This window comes from Mirounga leonina, unplaced genomic scaffold (assembly GCF_011800145.1).
Source record: "Mirounga leonina isolate KUSES-001 unplaced genomic scaffold, KU_Mleo_1.0 Mir_173, whole genome shotgun sequence".
Classification (NCBI taxonomy): Eukaryota; Metazoa; Chordata; class Mammalia; order Carnivora; family Phocidae; genus Mirounga; species Mirounga leonina.
The window spans coordinates 1,685,229-1,701,012 of NW_023270447.1; the positions used below are offsets into that span (position 1 = coordinate 1,685,229).

The 15,784-nt window shown below is 37.3% G+C and overlaps 1 protein-coding gene across 4 annotated transcripts in view; it reads right to left on the bottom strand.

Annotated features, from left to right (window-relative positions):
* Window positions 1-1,638: 1,638 nt before the first annotated feature.
* CEPT1 (choline/ethanolamine phosphotransferase 1) overlaps window positions 1,639-15,784 on the bottom strand; it is a 37,472-nt gene continuing 23,326 nt past the window's right edge. For 3 of the 4 annotated variants that reach the window (XM_035017787.1, XM_035017788.1, XM_035017789.1), the window contains exons 5-9: window positions 11,321-11,405; window positions 4,498-4,629; window positions 3,645-3,803; window positions 3,016-3,141; window positions 1,639-2,421 (exon numbers count right to left, since the gene is read on the bottom strand). In XM_035017787.1, the coding sequence (XP_034873678.1) occupies window positions 2,302-2,421; window positions 3,016-3,141; window positions 3,645-3,803; window positions 4,498-4,629; window positions 11,321-11,405 (622 nt within the window). In that variant the 3' untranslated portion in view covers window positions 1,639-2,301. The remainder of the gene's footprint in view (window positions 2,422-3,015; window positions 3,142-3,644; window positions 3,804-4,497; window positions 4,630-11,320; window positions 11,406-15,784) is intronic. The other variant, XM_035017790.1, reaches the window with a different exon arrangement.

Consider the following 15,784-nt stretch of genomic DNA (forward strand, 5'->3'; position numbering starts at 1 on the left):
CAGGGCAACAGTTCTTGGTTCCAGTCACGTGTGCCTTCCAGAACCTGGGAGGAAAGGCTGCTGGCCAGGGAAGCTTCTGCGGTCTAGGGCAACTTGAGGGTAAGAAATTTCAGTTCCCAGAAGCTGGGAAAGAGCTCTACGCTGCCTCCATGGACAGGTCTGTCTGCCCATCACTTCTGGTTTGGAGCCTTCAGTTGTAGACATCCAACTTCCTGCTTGGTGATTTTGAGAAGCCCAGTTCAACTCTTTAGCTACAGGTAGAGGGTTTGCTTCAATGCCATTTTTTTCCCTTTCAGAAAAGAGTATTATAATCTTAAGCGTCCAAAGGAGTTTAGTGGTCACCTCAACCATCTTCCCGCCATACTTTTTTTTTTTTTTAAGATTTATTTATTTGAGAGCGAGCGAGCAAGCATGGCAGGGAGTGGGACAAGCAGACTTGGTACTGAGCACAGAGCCTGATGTGGGGCTCGATCCCACAATCCTGAAGATCATGACCTGAGCTGAAATCAAGAGTCGATGGCTTCACTGAGCCACGCAGGTGCCCCTTCCCTCTATACTTCTAATGGCAGCTTCTGTTCCAACACTGCAAGGGGTGGGAAACTTTTAGAAGCCTCTGGTCTTTCAAAACTTTCACCTTTTTAATGTGTGTATGTGCCCTGGCATTTTCCTGCATGCACTTCTCTACCCCAGATGCTGGAGAAGTTGCTAGCAAGCAAAAACAGAGATTTCTCTTTACTGTTAAAGTCTAGCAAAGAAATGGAAGGTTTCACGGCCACTGCTACTCAAGATTACATGGGATTAATGGAAGCGTTAAGAGTGCAAGAAAGCAGAGTTCCGCCTGCCAGCTGAGGCAGTGCAGCTACTGTTCACCCACGGTTACGGAAACAGGGTATAAATAAAAACCAGTAAGAAGATACCTTGTTTTAGCCAATAGTTTCTTTTCTGCTGTCCCCCTCCATTCAAGCAACTGTACTATCTACACACAATGGAAACAGATCTGGATTATAGTTAGTGAAGAAACCTGGTTCTCATTTCAAACTGTAGTATACTGCGGAGCCAGAATAGGAGTATGACTTTTTAATAACTGCCCAGAGAGGCCTAAGCCTCTCTTCTTGATAATTTGGGGGAAAGGTTTGAGATTCCTAAGACATAATCTCAGGGCACCTGGGTGACTCAGTCAGCTAAGCCTCTGCGTTCGGCTCAGGTCATGATACCAGGGTCCTGGGATCGAGCCCCGCATTGAGCTCCCTGCTCAGTGGGGAGCCTGCTTCTCCCTCTGCCCCTCCCCCTGCTCGTGCTCTCACTCTTAAACACATAAATAAATAAATCTTTAAAAATAAATGATGCTGCCTTTAAAAAAAAGACAACTGCAACAAAAAGAAAAAAAAGAAAAACCTATTGAGAGGGAAAATGAACACAGTTCTCCTATGTTTCATTTTTTTGTTTCCTGTTTTTTAGTTCTCCTAGGTTTTAAATTAAATAGCTTATACAAAATAGAAAGATCGCAGGACACATAATGACAAAGCAGCTGACCGAATTTCCTTATTTATTAAAGAAGAGAAATAAATTTTGCTTGAATTTTTAAAAATGACATTAAAACTTAGTTATCTTTCCACTGAATAAAACTGAGAAAAAGGCTGGCTTTCAGGTCATATATTTATTTAAAAAAATAAAATGGATCAACAAAGTTACCACATTATTCTGCATGCTAATCAGATTTCCCAAGCCCATGAGAGATACCATTTCTTGAACAATAAAAAAAATGACTTCCTCACCAATGTAAAGATAGGAAACCTTTCAATCCAAATTCAAGGTCTTTATCACTAATTCCATCTCATAAGCTAGTGGGATATGTCTGTGCCACAAGCTGAGCTCTTTAGTTAAAGAAAGCCTGAGAAGACACTAAACAAGGATGTCACTAAAAGATGATGATTTGTTAAAATTATAAAGCAACCATCTTTTGGCCTGCAAATATTTTACATTAGACATCTCCACCACTGGGGATCTGCTCCCCAGGACAATTTTATTCTGAATCCAGGATAATTACAAACACGTGGCAATTTTTCCTGCATGCTTCCTCGGGCCAAACCCTGTATGACAACATGTACAATTACAAGATGGGACCTGAAATTCCCACTCTCACACAGGATAGTTAAGGAGTGTTACCAATAACAAAGAAAAGTTATACAACATTGATTATTATAAATTATATTTGTTCTTATCCACCCCATTCTCCTTAATATGTTCAGATTCTTTCCTGCAGAAAACAGGAGTTTCCTATATAACACCGAGTTTACGTCATTAATGATGATTAGAATGAGCTGTAGAGACCTTGATTCTGAAGACATGTATGTGCAGGTGTGACGCAATCTGATTGCAAACACTGACACAATAGCGGATCAAATCAAAGAAAGAGAAGACCTGGAAAGAAGAGAGACCGTTAGATTCTCAGGACCTGCTTAGGCCATCCCTGAGCTTCCTGAAAGTAAAGAGGAGGAGCTTCTCTGACTTTCTTCCCTTCTTTTCAGATTCGTCTTCAATTCCATACGATTTAATAACTTAATTTCCTCACAGACTCTTCCTTTACACTAAAGATCAACAAACTCTGAGAGACAGTAAATATTTTAGGCTTTGTCTGCATCTCAACTGCTCAACTTTGCCACCGTAGCATGAAGGCAGCCACAGACAATACAGAAATGAATGGCCATGGCTGTGTTCCAATAAAACTTTATTTACAAAAAACAGGTCACTGGCCCACAGGATGTAGTTTATCAGCTCCTGCTTTACAGTCAGAAATCTGGAATTTTTAAGCCCTGACAAAGGCAGGACTAGTAAGAATAATGCAAAAAATGGCTCAAAGACAAAGCCACAAGGAACTTGCAAAGTCCCATAATTGTGGTTTTCTGGCATGCCAAATCATTACAATTATATGATCTTATCTTTTGGGACTGGCCCACAGAAACAAGAAAAGAAGTGGCTTCCAAATCATGAAATAGGACGCAGTACAATACTTACCAGGGCAATCCAAAGTACAATATATTCATCAATAAAGCTGTTAAAATACTGGTCCAGAAACAAAAGTGCTGGGCCTATGAATGCTGTGTCGAGCAAATGCATTTCACTTTTAGTCATGTGTGCCACCTGCAAATAAAAGAGAAACCGTGATGTAGGCATTTTCATACTAGAGCAACTGTGAGCTACACAGTAAATCAGTTTTGTGCTCAAATCACAAGTTTCAAGAATTATTTAGCAATACTGAATAAAAAGTCGAATTTCCAAAACTAAAAAATTGACAAGAAGTATGTGTGAGAGCTATACACCAAAGGGACAGCCCATGTAGCGAAGCCCCCCAAAAGATGCTTTTCATAAAGAGCCTTAATTTGAATGTACAGACTGAGACTGGAGAAGGCAGATAAACTAAAGCACCAAATTAAGCTGCAGTAGAAAGAAGTGTTGCGCAGGTCCACGGAGCTTCTGGTAATGTCAAGTTGTAGCTTCTCAGAAGAGAAAAAGAGCTCCCATGTTGATGGAGGACAGCAAACTCTAGAACTGCTCGGGAAGCTGTGGAATGAAAACTAGGGCCATAAAACCAAAACAAGATGAATGTTAAAAATAAATAAATAAATAAAAACTCTGGTGCTTACCACAAGCTTATTAGTGATTTTAGCAGATACAAAACCAAATGTCAGTATATAAAGACAGGGATGCTTTTCAAAAAGCTGAACTGCCGATTTCTTATAGATCATTGCAGCTAGGGCAATCACCGATCCAATATGGAGAAAAGGAGAGAGGACGCTTGTTCCCTGTGCGGAGTAAAGAGAGGGGAGGGGTTAACGGCACTCAATACTGTCAGATACCACTTGGATCTGCTGTAAGGCAGATCAGCTCAAACTTCTGAGAGCCTCATGGTGCCTGCCAGCCAGCAGTTTCTGTAACTGAATACCAGAACAGCTAAGGAAGAAAGCAGTAGCATGGGCTGGTTAGGCCCAAACTGAGGATTTTACTTACATGGCCAGGTTCATTTTACAAAGCAGATCATACTTCTATTTACTTTAAAATTTTTATTTATTTATTTGAGAGAGCACAAGTGGGGAAAGGGCAAAGGGAGAGGGAGGGAGAAGTCCCAAGCAGACTCCACACCAAGTGTGGAGCCCGATGCGGGGTTTGACCCCAGGACTCCCAGAACATGACCTGAGCTGAAACTAAGAGCCAGTGGCTCAACCGACTGAGCCACCCAGGTGCCCCCGATCATACTTTTAAAAATATATATGTGCATAAATGTGCATGTGTCTGTGTGTGCATGCACAAAAAAAAATGCATGTAAGCATATAAACGTATGCACGTATAGATAGAACTGAGAAGGTTTGGATATCACGTTTGTTTAAGACTAAGCAGAAACTCTAAATTAACAGTATTTTATACAATTCAAATAAAAAAAGCAACTACAAAACCAAGTCCTGGTATAAACAATTGCTGGAAATCTTAACATGTACTCACTGCTATCGTTGATCCGTTTTTTCCAACACCACCTGTGAAGATTACACGGAAGTAATTTGTACAGGAAAATATGGTCCCTGCTACAGTACAAAGTGCAGGAAAAATTTTCATTTGAATATTCAGCACTGGAATCTTTAATGGGTAGAGAGAGAGAACAATTAAAATATATACAAATTAAAATAAGAAAATACAACAAACATTTGATTCATATTGACATATATCCTCCATTCCTTCCAGTTTAGCAAATACTTAAATTAATGAACATTTCCCTCTTTCTATTATAAACAATATAACCACCATAAGAGGCTATATAGAAATTAATCTCACTTCTGACACCAACCTTTAAAAAAATTACTGATCCAACTTTATTAATTTGTGCCACTCGCTAAGTAGAGTTCACCTAATGCATCCCAGAAGTCTGGCAACCGTGGTACAGGCTGTCTTCTGGACTTTGTATAAATGAAGTGTACTTTGCCTTTTTCTCTGTACATTTTTGGAACTCTGCCCTTAAATCTGTAGTTTGTTACTAATTGTTATGGGAGAGAAAGTGCAGAGCATAAAAGACTAGAAATATTTGCAACTAGATTTAAAAATTCTGCAAACTAGGGAATGGAAGACGAAGGTTGTACTCAGAAGAGTTCCCAACTCCCAACTGTTAGGATACAAGCAACTTGAAAAAGCAGAGGGCAGCCAAGAAGACATTCATATACAGGACAAAAAAGACATCAAGCACATCAAAGCAGGTACAATTTTGTATCCAAAATTTTAACATGTTTAGTTTCCTTTTCAGAATAAGCAAATAATGTACTTTTATAGTGTACTGAAATATGGATTGATTTACCTAAAAGTAAGGGGGGCTGAGGGCATTGGGATCACGTATTCAATCTTGCAAGCATAATATCCACCATTTCAAATGAAATACACTTGTACTAACTTTTAAAAATCATTTAAGATTTTCTTCCTTTTTGCACCTCTCATTCCAGCTTTTAAGAAGGCTCACATTGTGTCCAATATGGGTTGAAATTAAAGCAACATAAAGCGATATATTCTATTAATAGAAACAAATGAGTATAGGTACAAAATTTCAGAAGCCCACAGAGTTTAATAGGCAATGAGTTCTTATAATGAAAACATTTTAATTAGGGCTGTTTATACTTTTTAGGGATACCATTTCAAAACCAAATAGGAAATGTCACATTTCCCACTTTTTTTCTGTACATATAAAACCCAAGTAAAATTGGTAAAGACATAAATCTTAATGTTTAGATACTCTATTTCTTCAAAACTCTGAAGAACTCAGTTTATTTACACAACTCTATGACCTCTTGCAAAACTGCAGCTCAAAAAAAAAAAAATTGTAATCAACTGTTCAAATTTCAAGTTGTACTATGGCAGTGTTTAGTTTTCTAAAATGAAGTAAGTCAACTTAACAATTAAGCCCAGAACTTTACGGAGCATCCTAAATAGTCCTCTTCCTTCCCTAATTCATTTCTAAACCCTACAGCCCAAATCAAAACTTGTTTACAGTAAAGGAGAAAATCAACACCATGGATGCTTTGAGCTCCAAGAGATTTTTCTGCTCTAGTTCAGAAAACTAGGGATATTGCAATCTTAATCTGATGCACCTGGCTTAAATTTAATACCCTTGCTAGTTTCCTTTTCCCTCCAGATACAAAGGACCTGTATGGCAAAGGGGGAAATACTATAGTCCCTCAGATTTCAAAAGAAGCAAAGCATTAAGCCATTACAGGGGCATGCCTGTATTAGGGCCAGGGTATCAAATGAGTGCCAACCCTAGAGCAGCAATAATCTGTGCCACAATACTACTACAATTATAATTAAAATTTGGTGAAAATGCTCTTAGGTAAATGGAAACTGTTGCCTGTTGAAAGAAGAAAGAATAAACAGAAATATTGAAGAAGCCAGGCAAATTAGTAAATGGCTTGGACCACAAAGTAAGCAAGTAAGCTACAGACTTAGGAGAAAGGTATCATAAACATTCTTAAGACCCTCTCCACTTCCATCATATAGGATAGCTATATACACCAAACCGTAAGCTCCTGAGTGTAGGATTTTGTTTGCACTGATTTTTATATTCTCTGTAGAGCCGTGCATAAGTGCTAAATATACACTTGTGGAATGAAGATTAAGATCTCCCTTTCTCTTACTCTCTATACAGAATTATTGTATGGGAGAATATGAAGACACATCTTGCCCCTATATTAAGAAGGAAAAAGGATGTTAGCTAAGGAAAAAGGATGCTAGCTACAAGAAAATCTGAGGCAAAGTGAAGGAAAAGCTAGAATGAGAGGAATCCCAAGGCTCACCATGCAATCCCTTAAAACTCAGCACCAACTGAACCACTTATAAAAAGCACTAAAATTGTTGTTGCCATTTTCACCTCCCACCCAAGATCAAGGAGGGTGGGCACATTCTATCTTCCTCAATTTTTCCCTTTCTGTCCTCCTTCTCTTGGAACTTGTCTAAAGCAACCAACATGTATACACTCTACAGAAATAGCAAGGACTGATATTGAAAACACCTTCATCAGAGCTCTGGGTCTTTTGGACTAGGGAGAGTAAGAACTCCCTTGGGTCATGGTTTTTGCTCTACAGCCAGGGTAAAACCCTCTGGATTCATGCTACCACATTATGCATTTAAATAGTACCAATCCAATGTAATTCATTTTAAATAAAGTTAGAGATAGAAAAGCATTATTAAATTCTCAGATTTACCAGATTACAATGGACATGTTTTGGTTCAACAGTTTGGATCAATATAGAATATCAATTATTAATTTGTTAAGACTTAGGAGCATAAAATGTTCTTATAGGCTTTGCAAATTTCAGCAGAAATATAATGTATCACTTTGAGATTAGATACTATTAACTGTCTTCCAAACAACATGGCAATGATTGTTTATAAATACTTTTAATATAAGTGATTTCCATCTAAATTTAATATAACAATGATTACAGTGTCTACCAAGTGTTTAAGGAAAATCACCATGTCTTAATTATTTAAGTGTAAGGGTACTTCTTCAGTCTTTTAGTTTAAGAATGAGACACAAATAAATTACACTACAGAGTAAGTCTTTAGTTCTACCTAGGGAATTCTGAAACTTCACCTGAAGTCTCTCATGACTTGCCTTAACTGGATTCCAGAAGATATCTCATGATATAGTACACATTTAATCAACTACTACATTTAAAATAATCAAACATCAGTGAAAGTGACCATGAGGGGATTACAGGTGAGTCCCTTTCAAAGTGATGATATTCTCCTTAAAAAAAAAAGAAGAGTGATATGACAAATGATAGTTTCAAGACATTCCAAAAGAATATACTCTTTTGGGGAAGCAATACAGAAATCAACAATACGGATTGTTGTTTTATATCTTGCAATGTGTAAACCTGTGCACTGACTTTTGTGCATGAAAATAATTTCTTTCCTTAAAAAAAAAAAAAACACTCCATAAAAAACCACCAACCAAAACCAAAAGAACTAATTACAGACTTTGGTAAAAACCCATCTTCTCTGAAGAAAAAAAAAAAGCAGCAGCAAGAAATGGGTAATCTATAAGCAGCAGATATAAATCACTTATCTTTGCAAAACAGCTGATCTTCTGGAATCAGCTTTATGAAGACATTTGTACTGTTTTTGTTTGTTACCATAAATTTGTTTCCTAACTATCAGTAAAAGCCTTTTATGAGGATTTGGAAAGCAATGTCAATTTTATGCCCTCGACTTCAAAAGAGATGAAAATTTCACATCTGGGCCCTAAACAGGTATCTTTGCTCCATTTTGGCACACGAATAAGTGAGAATATTACATGTAATCTTTCCTAAACTAACATAATGCAATTTGAAACACCATATTCATGGGGCGCCTGGGTGGCTCAGTCGTTAAGCGTCTGCCTTCAGCTCAGGTCATGATCCCAGGGTCCTGGGATCGAGCCCCACATCGGGCTCCCTGCTCTGCGGAAAGCCTGCTTGCTTCTCCCTCTCCCACTCCCCCTGCTTGTGTTTCTCTCTCGCTGTGTCTCTGTCAAATAGATAGAAAAAAAAAAAAAAGAAACACCATATTCACTGATGAATATGGGCCAAGTAAAAAGAAAAAAATATGGTGGTCTGAGGTCAATTACGGGAATCTGTACTGGGAACTGCTCAAAGAATACACAGTATTTCTCTGAGCCTCCAAATATCACCAGAGAAGTCAGGCCCTTCCCTATCAGTTTAATGATGGTAACAGTATGGCCAGTAACACTAAGACAAAGGCCTGGGAATCTGTTTCCCTATTGCAACCTAACCTCATTACTACTGGAACTGGATTGCTGGGCCTGGGGATTTTCAGTCTTCGATCTGAGACTTCCTAAGGTCACTTTTTAAAATATATAATAAAAAAGGATGATTATATTAATTATCGATAAAGACTGAACAAAATATTTGATCCTTTTAAAAGAAAAAAAAAATCACTTCTGTTAAGTACATGTATATAAATCCTAGTAAAAAAGGTAACAAGTGTACCTGAAGCAAATTCACTGCCAGGGACCAACTAAAAAAAATAAGGATATATACGGGCTCAGTCCGTTAAGTGTCTGATTCTTGATTTTGGCTCAGGTCATGATCTCAGGGTCACGATATACAGCCCTGAGTTGAGCTCTGTGCTAGGCATAGAGCCTGCTTGGGAGTCTCTCTCTCCATCTGTCCCTGCCCCCACCCCACTGTGCGCTTTCACATGCGTGCTCTCTCTCTCCCACACACACTCTAAAAAAAAAGATCCTCTCTCGCCCTCTGCCCCTCCCCCCTCGTTCTTGCACTCTCTCAAAAAGAAAAAAAGGATATATGTATAGTCTATAACTTCATTTGCAATAATGCTTTATGTATTTCCATACTGATAAGGATAATCAGGTATATATAACCAACGCTGACTTGTTTTACAATGATCAAGCCAGAAATCAGTTTTTGGTTACTGGTATGACAAAACTTTATTGGTAATTTATATATGTTTAAGATAATATACTTAAAAAATTTTGGAAGAGGGGGGATTTTGGTATAAAACACAAAGTCTATGAACATAATAATCAACATAGTCAAGAGATACAAAAAATTTAAGTCAACATACAATTGACCCTCGAACAACATGAGGATTAGGAGTACCCACCCGCCCCCAGCTCCATGCAGTTGAAAATCTGCGTATAACTTTTGACTCCCCCCCAAAACTGAACTACTAATAGCATACTACCAACCAGAAGCCTTACTGATAACACAGTCAATTAACACATATCTTGTGTATATATATTATATACTGTATTCTTAGAGGAAAGGATATGAGAGAAAAGAAAATGATATTAAAAAAATCATAAGGAAAATACATTTACTGGGCTGTATGAAAAATCTTTTGCATATAAGTGGACTCTCACAGTTCAAATCTGTGTTGTTCAGGGGTCAACTGTATATATAAAAATAACAATATTTTTAACCTACTGGAAAGTAAAATAAAATTTTCTCTATATATGTATGTATCTATATCCATATATCTATCCATAGAGCTCAGATTTCACTAGAATATATCTTAGATTTCACTAAAGACCCATTGGCTTTTGAGACTAATATGTAGGAAAGATATGAATTTGCATGATATTATATACATAACTGGGTAGTTTCAGAATTTTCCTGGTTGACTATGGATTATTTTTATTCTTTTATCTCCTCCCTCCTCACAACCCTATCCCTCCCAACAAAAGGCATTAAACAATTTCTGGTGATGAATACTCAGGGAAGTATGTCAATTACACCTCCTCAAGTATCTAATTTACCATCATAAAGTGAATTAAGTATGGGAAAGATCTTGTTCAATTTCCCTTATACCTTAAAATTCATCTGAATTTTTAAGAATCGTTTGTTTGGGAGTAGTACATCTTTTGGTTAGATCACACCAAACAAACTGTAAATTCTGAAGCAGTGGTGGTAGTGATCAGCAGTTACCTGGACCAGGGCTTACAAACTACTGTGGCTCAAATCTGGAAGGAGTAATTCCAACTATAAGAGCGGCTTTCACTGATACTGTAATTGATACACACTGTTCTAAAGGCTTTACATGTATTATTCATTTAACAAAAAAGAATAACCCTATGAAATAAGTACTGTGATTGCCCTCATTTTACAGAGGAGGAAACTCAGCCACAGTGAGTTGAGTAACAGATGGTGTTCACATCATAGGCAGCGGAGCCTGGATCAAACTCAGGCAGTCTGGTTCCTAAGTCTTGGCCGACATATTATATATATTATGTCCCCTCTTTCAGAAATTTGTGGAAAACATATTTGTGTTTATAGGTCAGGTTGAAAGTCAAAGTCCTGGCTTGTTAAAACAATTCTATGTCACCGATTTCAATAAGCATTTGTTCTATTTTGGGGCTAGTTTATTTACTACCCCAAATTTGTTAATTCAGCTTTAAGCATATGATAGAAAAACTAGTAGACTCATATAGCTCAGAAAGAGAAAAAAAGTCTCATCTTGTCATTGGTTAACTTGGTATACTACCTGCTGTTTCCTCAGATGTAAAATGGGATGACAAATAATAATTCAAATAGCCTTCAAAAACAATAGCCCTGGAATGGACCTAATGTACCACCTAACTCCAAGTAGTAAAATTCACCATTCCCTAAAAAGAAGTTTGTGTCCTACCACTGCTGTGGTTTTTCATTTTCATAAAAAATAAAATGATTTTACATATCACCCTTTAACTGGATTATCCTATATTAGAAAACACAAGCAAAAGACAACATGCATTACATGGGATACACAATGTGAACAAAGTTACCATAGATTGCCAAAAAGGTGGTCCTCCAATCACTGCCAGCAAATGCATGATTATTATGAAGATTTGCACTTCAGTCACATCAATTCTGATTAGGTACAAAAAGCCAAAAAAGCAGAATTACTCAAAACAATTTCAAGTTAATACTTGCAAGCTTAGCAGCATTCCTCTATCATGCACAATAGAAAAAAATCTCAAATATTGAGGAGAGGGGAAAAGGAGGTGTCAAAAATTTGTTATGAGCAAAATCAAATAAAATCCAGAGGCTTTTAATTTAATTTGATGAATTTCACAGAGCAATAAAAACCCCTCCTTTCCATAGGAAATTTCTGACTCATTGAAGTTGGGCTGAAACTATAGCTTAACCTTTCCCACCAAAAAAACAAAAACAAAAACAAAAACAAAAAAAAAAGAAAGAGGCTGGGGCAGGGTATGTGTGTATTAAATTTTGAGTCTCAAGCAGAGAGGACTGCATTGTACTGCTATATAATATGAAATCTTGAAACAAGTGCTTTGTAATACCAAGTGGAGGAAATGGTGAGTTTTTACTAAAGCAACATAAATCACTGAGATCTTACAAAACTTACTGCCCTTTAGTTATAGTCATTTAATGCCTTCCATAGTAGGGGGTTTGAAAAAAAAAATTTCACTCAATTCTCAATCAAATTCTTATGCTTATTAGGTCAACTACCCTAAGATCTCTGGAAAGAAGAACTAAAAGCAGCCAAGAATTAGTTTTGAGGTTGCTGAAAATGATCTTATAGTCAAGAAAAGACAAACCTGGTACAAAAACAGGGCAGTAGAAATTAGAAGTCTGAAAGCCTGGAAAAAAAGAATATGGACAAAAAGACTGAGGAGCAAAGCACAAACTGGTATTCCTTTCCTTCTATAGACTAGCACTTTGTATAATCTTGAGATTATCATTCTCAGATTATTGGATCCAAAATTAAAATTTTCAGAATTTATCCTAGAGATATGGTAGCACAAAATGTTTGCACAAGGTTATTTATTACAGCATCATTTATAATAGGAAGATTTCTAAAATAGCCGTCAGTGCGGGAGTAGTTATAGAAATTCTGGTACTTCCATACAATGAAATATTTGGTAGTTTTAAAAAAAAAGAGTGGGCAGCTCCCTACATAGTGATATTGAAAAATATCAAAGACATACTAGGTGAAAAGGAATGTTGCAGAGTGTATAAATGGTATTTTTTTGTGTAAAAAAGAGGAAAAATAATATTCTATCTTTATTTTTGCCAGTAATTACATAACAAATTTCTGGAAGGATGTATACATTACAAACTAAGAACAGTGGTTACCTATTGGAGAGGACAGTGTGGGAATAGACAGCTGGGAGATGAGGATGGGAAGGAGACCATATACTGCATACCTTTTTTATGTTAGTTTTAAACAAAGTGAATAATTTATTAAGAAGGTAAATTTTAAAAAAAATTAGTCCAAGAAAAATAGATATCAACAGTAAGGGGATTCAATTCCCAGAGTAGAATGGAGCCCCCATTTCTAAAACTGACACTTAAAACATATAATGTGAGCTAGATAAGTAAGCTTTCATGCCCATAATAAATAAGTTGAAACCAGTCTCTCATAACTAAAAAAACTGAGCTTTGTTTGCTCAAGAATGTTTTTTGAACAGAAGCTTATTAAATTGCAAACATATAGTGATGTAGTTATCTTTAAATACACATTTATTGGGGGGAAAATGGACTGAATTAGGCTAAAAAGAATCTGTAGAGCTGACCTGATGAGTGGTGTTGCCAATAAGGGGAATTACACTCAGTAGCAGATTCAGGAGACTAAGCAGGTGTCAAAGATGATCGACTCTGTCTTGGGTGGAGGAGGGTAGACATCTTACAACATTTTTCTGGATATATGAAGTAGCCTTTTGGGAGGGGAAGGGCCAGAAGTATAGAATTACAAAATAAAAATGGAGGGAACCTCATGCAATTAATCTTTGTACCTTGGATGAATGTAAAAGAGAATAGGAAACATGAAAGATCTTTACAAAGCCCCCAAATGGGATTCCTAGGTTAAATTTTATGGATTAGCTTGTTTGGAAATTTTGGAAGACAGAATTTTCTAAACCATTCTGATACTGTCATTGTATTTAGATCAATAATGCCTTAATGTTAGGAGGGAGAGCCCAGGAAAGCTTACTTACCAGTTGTAGGTAGTTACGAATATTTTTTACTGTTTGCTCATCTGATTTAGAGGAGTACTCAGTACTCCTGAATGAGCCCCTCCTGCTCTGAATCATGAGAACTGCCTATCACCACTCCTGGAGGTGTGGCTCTAATCTTGACTGTCAATGAAAAAGGGTGCAGTAAGAGGCCATCCCCAGAGACAGGAACTAAGCAAGTTAAGAGGACAGGAGGCAGAAGCTATTAACAATGAACAAAAAAGTCAACAATTCTATTGAGGAAAGAGGGGTTATGTGGCAGTTCATCTTCCCACCTTTCCACTAAGAAGTCTCTTAGTATGGGCTGAACTTATTGTAACATGTATTAGGACAGGGCTCATTTCACTTCTTTTGGCTGGGGAGGAAAGGCAGTCATCCAGAAGGAAGAATGTTATAGAAAGGTAGGAATCTGGCACTTCTGTAGTCACCTCCTTATTATTATTTTCAAAATAATAACATGGGTGATAAAATTCCCAAATGTTGGGAATTCTCAAAACAAACAAACAAACAAATCATCCTCCATAACTACATCAAAAATAAGCCCTTCAAGATATAAAGAATATATGGTAAAAGAGCATCCAAAACACGAGTGATTTTTTTTTTTTTAAGACATATGGGAAAACAAATCTCTTCTCCACAGCATTAGATTTCCACAGCCTAAAAGTTTCAGAGGGGGAAAACTCAATGATAATACACTTAATTTTCTATAACCATGAACGTATTTGAATATCCTGAATGGTACTGCTTTAAATAATTTCCTATTTCTACTTTATTTTAGTATAGGTTGTCAAAGTACAAAAGGAACTTCCCCAACGCTGTGTTAAATCACTACTGCAAGCCACCAATAAACAACATTCTGATGGCTACCACAGAAGACAAATGGAAAGAAGCAAACCAGTTGTGGAGACTAAGCTCCCTCATTCTTCTGATGGGGAGGCTCTAATGTGGCACTCAAAGTAACTTTGAATAGTCATAATAAATCCCCTGGGCCCATCACTCCTAACAACATCTCAACGGTCTATTGACAAAGAGGTAAAGAGATCAAGGTACCTTAAATGAATATGAGTAATTTTAACTTCTAAACAGGGGACAGAAACTCTCTCTAGTTGGAGAGAACTCATGGGGCCTTCATCAAAACAGAAAGGCAGCCTAGATCAGTTATTACATCAAAATTACAGGTTTACAATATGACTCAGGGGTGTAACAACCCCAAACTATCTAAGTTAACTAATTATGAAGAAAATTTCTGTTTTGAATTTCATTTTTATTTTTTAGTGTTTAGAGAGATACCTAACAAATGCATTTGGCTTGAATTCCAAGACTCAGGAATAACAGGGATGTGAAAGGACTTAAATGACATTCTGTGAAAGTTGGTAAGCATGTTAATCATCTTTTCCCAGAATGTTTTATGTCTTTCCACTTTAATATCAGAAATAAGACAAGTTAATCTATTTTTCTTGTACGTGTAACATATGCATTCAAAGATATATTTGCAGCTAATTGGCAAACATAATTTGTTATACCACACATAGTAAATGTAATGGTGTTATAATCTGGGTTGCCTATTAGCTTGGTTAACACAGAATATGCTCTAGGGCTAAATTCACAACGTCAAAAACCCCCAAATTCGTACAACTTGACTTGTGAGCTATTTATTATTTAAAAAGAAGAATTTTGTTTGAAAAGACATCCACTGGGGGCGCCTGGGTGGCTCAGTTGGTTAGGCGACTGCCTTCGGCTCAGGTCATGATCCTGGAGTCCCGGGATCGAGTCCCGCATCGGGCTCCCTGCTCAGCAGGGAGTCTGCTTCTCCCTCTGACCCTCCTCCCTCTCATGCTCTCTGTCTCATTCTCTCTCTCTCAAATAAATAAGTAAAATCTTAAAAAAAAAAAAAAAAAGACATCCACTGAGGGTGTCTGGAATCCTATTCAAGAATTTGATTGTTGGGCGCCTGGGTGGCTCAGTTGGTTGGGCGGCTGCCTTCGGCTCAGGTCATGGTCCTGGAGTCCCGGGATCGAGTCCCGCGTCGGGCTCCCTGCTCGGTGGGGAGTCTGCTTCTCCCTCTGACCCTCCCCTGTCTCATGCTCTCTCGATCTCATTCTCTCTCTCAAATAAATGAAATCTTTAAAAAAAAAAAAAAAAGAATTTGATTGTTATTACCTACAGATTTGCAATTATCTATAAATGGATCTGTAGTTCTAGGGAGCTTATACGTAACCAGAACACTTATTATACCAGAAATACCATGGGTGGGGTGAAATCTTGGTAGAC